This window comes from Etheostoma cragini, unplaced genomic scaffold, assembly GCF_013103735.1.
Source record: "Etheostoma cragini isolate CJK2018 unplaced genomic scaffold, CSU_Ecrag_1.0 ScbMSFa_4663, whole genome shotgun sequence".
Lineage (NCBI taxonomy): Eukaryota > Metazoa > Chordata > Actinopteri > Perciformes > Percidae > Etheostoma > Etheostoma cragini.
The window spans coordinates 23,369-30,129 of NW_023269056.1; the positions used below are offsets into that span (position 1 = coordinate 23,369).

At 41.0% G+C, this 6,761-nt stretch overlaps 1 protein-coding gene across 1 annotated transcript in view; it reads right to left on the bottom strand.

Annotated features, from left to right (window-relative positions):
* The window catches only part of LOC117941250 (protein NLRC5-like), a 37,301-nt gene that overhangs the window by 16,650 nt on the left and 13,890 nt on the right, over positions 1-6,761 (bottom strand). Inside the window, exons 11-14 of the mRNA XM_034866317.1 lie at positions 4,969-5,142; positions 3,755-3,928; positions 3,025-3,198; positions 1,330-1,503 (exon numbers count right to left, since the gene is read on the bottom strand). Of these exons, the coding sequence (XP_034722208.1) occupies positions 1,330-1,503; positions 3,025-3,198; positions 3,755-3,928; positions 4,969-5,142 (696 nt within the window). The remainder of the gene's footprint in view (positions 1-1,329; positions 1,504-3,024; positions 3,199-3,754; positions 3,929-4,968; positions 5,143-6,761) is intronic.

Below are 6,761 nucleotides of genomic sequence, written 5' to 3' on the forward strand. Positions count from 1 at the left end.
GGCCCAGTTAGAGGTGATGCTGCTGCTTCAACCTCTCTGGATCATCAGGACTCAGCGGATCCTGCAACACATCCTCCTTGGGATCACCCAAACATTTGAAATGGCCAGCCCCATCTGATGAGAGAAGAAGAGAAGAGAAGAGATCCATAAGTCTTTCCAGAGACTCCCTCCATCAGCTGTCAGTCAGTGAAGCAGCACATCCAGTATAAAGAGCAGCAGAGACTTCAGTCCTGTTCAGACACCAAGTGGAACGGCTGTGTAGAGAAGCCTGCTTCCTTTCAGCTTTCATGTTAACGTGTTGGACTGAAGCTCCCAGACCTGCAGAGACTTTGGGATCAGGTCTGTGGACTCTGCACATTTCACTGAATACACAGTGGAAATAGACTAGAAAACAACAGGTAACGAGGTAACAAGAGACAGGAGACACAAGGGCTGGGAACAGGTGAAAAACATCAGACAATCACAAGGGCGGGAAAACTAAAGGCAGGAAGTAAAACTAGACTATACATAAAAACAAGACTATCAAAATAAAACAGGAAACAGAACTCACACAATCATAACAACTTCTACCTACCGTTAGCTAGAAGCTAGCTCCAACACGGTCTAACGTGTGTCTTTCACTGAAAGGATTCTAACAGCGTGCAGCTAAAGACACGAGGAGACGAGTTGAGCTTTGAGACAACGTGGACACTGCTGCTGTTGGAGACACGACAGGGACGGGACACTAGTCTAGATCGTAAGGTTGTGGCATTTAATCTTTATTCTTAAATCTTTTTATTTTATTTTATGTTATTTAAGATAAAATACATTTTTCAAGGTAACTTTTGATAAGAGGACACATCTGTTTTGCAGTTAGTAGAAAATATTTTGTTGACAACTCATTCAGTTAAAGAAATCGTGAGAAAATCATAGAAAAGGGGGCGGCTGTGGCTCAGTGGTAGAGCGGTTGCCTGCCAATTGGAAGGTTGGTGGTTCGATCCCCGCCCCTGCAGTCATTGTCGAAGTGTCCTTGGGCAAGACACTGAACCCCGAGTTATCCCCGGTACTGCGCATCGGAGTGTGAGTGTGAGTGTTTATCTGATGAGCAGGTGGCACCTTGTACGGCGGCCTCGGCCACAGTGTGTGAATGGTGAATGTTTCCTGTTGATGTAAAAGCGCTTTGAGTAGTTAAGACTAAAAAAAGCGCTATATAAATACAGTACATTTACATCTTAAAGTTGTGAATCGTGTCTGATTGTGAGTTGAGTGTATCGTGACATCCCAAATACTAACTGTGTTTAGTTTGATACTGCTGAAACCAGCATGGACTGACCCCAACCCTCTACTGACCTCAGAGTCTCCAGTCTACAGTCTGGACTCTTCTTCAGATCACACAACCGCTTCACGTCTGAATCCTTCAGGTCGTTCCTTATCAGGTCCAGCTCTCTCAGATGGGAGGGGTTGGACTTCAGAGCTGAGGCCAGAGCAGCACAGCTGATCTTTGACAAACTGCATCTCTCCAATCTGAATAAAGAATAAATGAAGAAGATAACAATCCATTCATTATCCAATCAGATGTGTTGATGTAGCTCAACATTACTTTGTCCTAATCAATGACCTTTCTCTTAAAATGAGGATTATGTGTATGTGTGTGTGTTTGTGTGTGTGTGTGTGTGTGTGTGTGTGTGAAAGTGTGAGCGTGTGTGTTTATCTGTGTGTTTTGTGTGTGTTTGTAAGTGTGTGTGTGTGCGTGTGTGTGTGTCTGTTACACTGTGTGTGTACGTTCACATGTGTGTATGTGTATGCTTGTGTGTGTGTGTGTGTTTGTTTGTGTTTAAGTTTGTGTGCCTGTAAATGCGTGTGTGTGTGTTTGTTTGTGTATCTGTGCTTTTTGTGTATGTGCATCTGTGTGTGTGTGTCTGTGTGTGGTGTGTGTGTAAGTGTGTTTTGTCGTGTTTGTCTGCGTGAGTGTGTGTGTATCTGTGTGTTCTTGTGTTTGTGTTTGTTTGTGTGCCTGTGTGTGTGTATATTCGTGTTTTTTTTGTCTGTATGTGCGTGTGTATGTGTGTGTGTGTGTGGATGTTTGTGCGCAAGTGAGTGAATGTCTGTTTGTGTCTCTGTGTGTGAAAACAATCTTAAATTTGAATTTAATGTTGCAGCACATTGAAGAATAAATCTCAGAGTTTTGTGACAGTGACCCAGTTTGAGTCCAGACTACATCTGGAGACAAACTGTTCTGTAGATGTGTTCTGCCTTCAGGTTAAATGAATTAACTACAGGCTCTTTAAATTTATTGTAGTTTGAGATGCACTTTGACCCAGAACAGGAAGTTGGCCGTTTTAGTTTTAGTAGGCAGCCTTATTTTTGTTGAATGGACTCACTCATTTCATCTGCGGCAATCCTTCTTTTGTTGATGCCTCTAAAGCATCATCTGTAAGTACTAGTTTAGCACTGATCATAGAACAATATCTTGGCATTATTTTTGCAATAAATGTTTTACTAAGCCTTATTTCTGTAAATTAGTAAATTGTAGTATTAATTGTGTGTCAGCTTATCTGCATGCTGTGTAGACTGTAAACTTAAATTGCTATACAACTGATGCACAGTAGCTATGTAGAGTTTATATTACAGTGTATACTTTGATTGTGCATCTTGCTTATTGTGTGTTTTGGTTTATGTTCTACAGTTTCACTCCTATTCATAATCTATATGACGGTGACGCCAAATAAATCACCAGGAGCTTGGACGCTATATCCTGACTCCCGTATTCATTTGAATGGAGGTTGGCTTGCTGCTGAATTGTGTACACACACAAGGAGAGCAGCACAATACGAGTGTGTGTGTGTCTGTGTGTGTGTGTGTGTTTGGGTGTCTGTGGGTATGTTGATATGTGTGTTTGTGTGGGTGTCTGTGTGTATGTTGATATGTTTGTGTATGTGTGTGTGTGTGTATGTGTGTGTGAAAACAAGGGAACTGATGGAAATTTAAACTTCTGTTATGATTTAAATTTGATACACTGGACAATAATAAAATACATGAACTGACCTCAGAGTCTCCAGTCTACAGTCTGGACTCTTCAGTCCAGCACACAGCTTCTTCACTCCTGAATCCTTCAGCTTGTTGTAGCTCAGGTCCAGGTATCTCAGATGGGAGGGGTTGGACTTCAGAGCTGAGACCAGAGCAGCACAGCTGATCTTTGACAATCTGCATCTCTCCAATCTGAATAAAGAATAAATGAAGAAGATAACAATCCATTTATTATCCATCAGATGTGTTGATGTAGCTCAACATTACTTTGTCCTAATCAATGACCTTTCACCTTAAATGACTATAATTTAAAATGAGTTGTTAGTTCTATGTGCAGGGCAGTTCTGATATTAATGTTATTGTGTGTTGCTTTATTCCCACAAATGTTTAAAAGATAAATTTACTACATGAAACAAAATGTATTTTTATGATTTTAATTTCATCTCTCTGATTTGTGAAATGTGTAATTTAGGTCTGAACTAAAGAAAATTGACAAATTTGAATACACAAATAAGACTTTATTTAATAAAAAGTGAAGACAGTAAAGAGAGAAACATGGACAGCACTTCTGCTGCTCTCATTTCAAACCACAGACTTAGGCTATCCTCATCACTACTGTCATCTTCATCACCACCTCATGTGTATTTGTATCTGTGTTAAAACAAGGGAACTGATAGAAATGTAAAACTTCTGTTATGGTTTAAATTTGATAAATTACACTGAACAACAATAAAATACATGAACTGACCTCAGAGTCTCCAGTCTACAGTCTGGACTCTCCAGTCCAGCACACAGCTGCTTCACTCCTGAATCCTTCAGGTTGTTGTCACTCAGGTCCAGGTCTCTCAGATGGGAGGGGTTGGACTTCAGAGCTGAGGCCAGAGCAGCACAGCTGATCTCTGACAAACTGCAGTACATCAATCTGAATAAAGAATAAATGAAGAAGATAACAATGCATTTATTATCCAATCAGATGTGTTGATGTAGCTCAACATTACTTTGTCCTAATCAATGACCTTTCCCCTAAAATGAGGATTGTTTAAAATGAGTTGTTAGTTGTATGTGCAGGGCAGTTCTGATATTAATGTTATCATGCGTTGCTTTATTTCCACTTATATTTAAAATACCGATTTATTACATGAAACAAATGTATATTTATGACGTTTATTGCATCTCTTTAACTCGTAAAATTTAAACTTTGTAATTTAGGAACAAGGCTACTTTTTGGTTTTGGGTTTTGTTTGGGATTATTTTTCCCTTTTTGGCCCTCCTTGTGTTTGTTTCTCAGTTTTCTACCCGGTCTTGTGTTGTTGGTTCTGTCCTGTAGGTTCTGTCTCCTGCTTTATTTTGAAGTCTGATTTTTTTTCTCGCTCACCCCTAGTTTGACTTCCTTTTTCCCCCTGCTCTTTCCACCTGGTTCCCTGCTCTCATTTCAAACCACAGACTGAGGCTATCCTAATCACCACTGTCATCTTCCTCACCACACAGCTGACTGACTGAGAGCTCTGCTTCATCCTCATCATCTTCATCACTGGATCAGATGTGCACTGAGCAAAGAGAGATGCAGCTTCTCTTCATCTGAAATGTAATCTATTACCTCCCCGTCCAAACATGTCTGCAGTGCATCATTTCTGATCCTGTTTACCGTCAGGACCCAAAGTGACATCATTTAGTGACAGGAAGCATCAGACACATGTTGAGGTTTCACCTTGTTGGAGACAGACCAGACTGAAGAGACTTCACACACCTGGAGACATGCTCCACCTCCCTGATGCTGGAATGTGGGGGGGCGTGTTTGTGTGAGTGTGTTTGTGTGTGTGTGTGTGTGCGTGAGTGTGTGTGTTTGCAAGTGTGTGTGTGTGAGTGTGTGTGAAAACATGGGAACTGATAGAAACGTAAAACTTCTGTTATGATTTCAATTTGATAAATTACACTGGACAACAATAAAATCCATGAACTGACCCCAGAGTCTCCAGTCTACAGTCTGGACTCTCCAGTCCAGCACACAGCTGCTTCATTCCTGAATCCTCCAGGTTGCTGATGCTCAGGTCCAGGTCTCTCAGATGGGAGGGGTTGGACTTCAGAGCTGAGACCAGAGCAGCACAGCTGATCTCTGACAAACTGCAGTTCACCAATCTGAATAAAGAATAAATGAAGAAGATAACCATTAATTTACTATCCAATCAGTGTTGATGTGGCTCAACATGACTTTGTGTAAGTTACTGAGTATGAGTGTTTGTGTGTGTCTGTGTTTTGGTGTGTTAAATATGTGACATGATTACATCCTAATTAATGTTGTTTTCTCTGAATTGAGTAGAGAGACTTTGACATTGTCTTGTTATGGATCATCGTAGTATCAGCCCTCTTATTCTCTCTCATTTCCTCTTCCTCTGGCCCTTTCATTTCCATTCTCTACCTGTTCACCAGATTCATCTAAATTATTTTTTTTCTTTTTTTATTTATTTTGTGCGTTTTGTTACAAAATACCAAGCGAGATCACTGAATGTAACTACGTTGTTGGTTTTAAATTAAAGATAAAATCATATCTGAAATCAACCCAATCATGCTCCCATTAATCATAAACCCAAACAGCCAGTCTTCATGTAGTGAAGGCCTGTTGTAGTGTCTCTGGGATTTTATTGTTGGTATTATTGTTGTGGAGTAATTTGTAATGTTGTGAAATTGTATTGTTATGTATGTTTCCTGCCCAGAAACTACAGATGAAAATTATCTTAAAGGTAATAAAATAAACTGTTTCTGATGTTAAAGAGCTGTTATTTGTGTTTGCAGAAACACAAATATCACCAAAACTAGTAAAAGAAAAATATAAAAATCAGTTGTTTGTGGTGTGTAAAGTGTGTATCTTTCCTCTAATACTGATGGCTTCAGCTCTACATTGATTTATTGTGTTGATAATCTGGATTTACCGAGCCTTTCTGCAGTTCATCACAGCTGGAATCAGTCTCTGTCGTCCCTCATCAGATGTTTTGTACTTCTTCAGGTCCAACTCATCCAGAACCTCCTCTGACATCTGCAGCATGTAGGCCAGAGCTGAGCACTGGATCTCAGAGAGTTTCGTCCCTGATTTCTTCTTTGACTTCAGGAAGTCTTGGATCTCCTGATGGACTGAGTGGTCCTTCATCTCCGTCAGACAGTGGAAGATGTTGATGCTTCTGTCAGGAGAGATCTCCTCACTGTTCATCTCCTTCAGGTTGTTGATGGCTCTCTGGATGATTTCTGGACTGTTGTCTGTCTGACCCAGCAGGCCTCCTAAGAGTCTCTGGTTGGACTCCAGAGAGAGGCCATGGAGGAAGCGGACAAACAGGTCCAGGTGGCCATTTTTACTCCTCAAGGATTTCTCCATGGCTCTCTTTAGGAAGACATCCAGGGATGGGTATTGGTCATGTTCCTTGTCATCATCAACATCATCATCTTTATCCAGGGAAGGGTAATGGTCATGTTCACTGTCACCACGGCTATCTGTCTTTCCAAAAGATTTAGAAATCTTCTTGAGAAAAGATTTTGAGTTTGAGTCCCTGTGCTTGAATTCCGGTCCCAGAAAGTTGAGTACCTGTGTGTTCCTGTTGGTGTAACAGTGGAACAGGTAGACTGCAGCCAGAAACTCCTGAACGCTCAGATGAACGAAGCAGTAGACTGTTTTCTGGAAGACAACACTCTCTCTTTTGAAGATCTGTGAACAGACTCCTGAGTACAGCAAGGCCTCTGTGACATCCAGACCACAGCGCTCCAGGTCT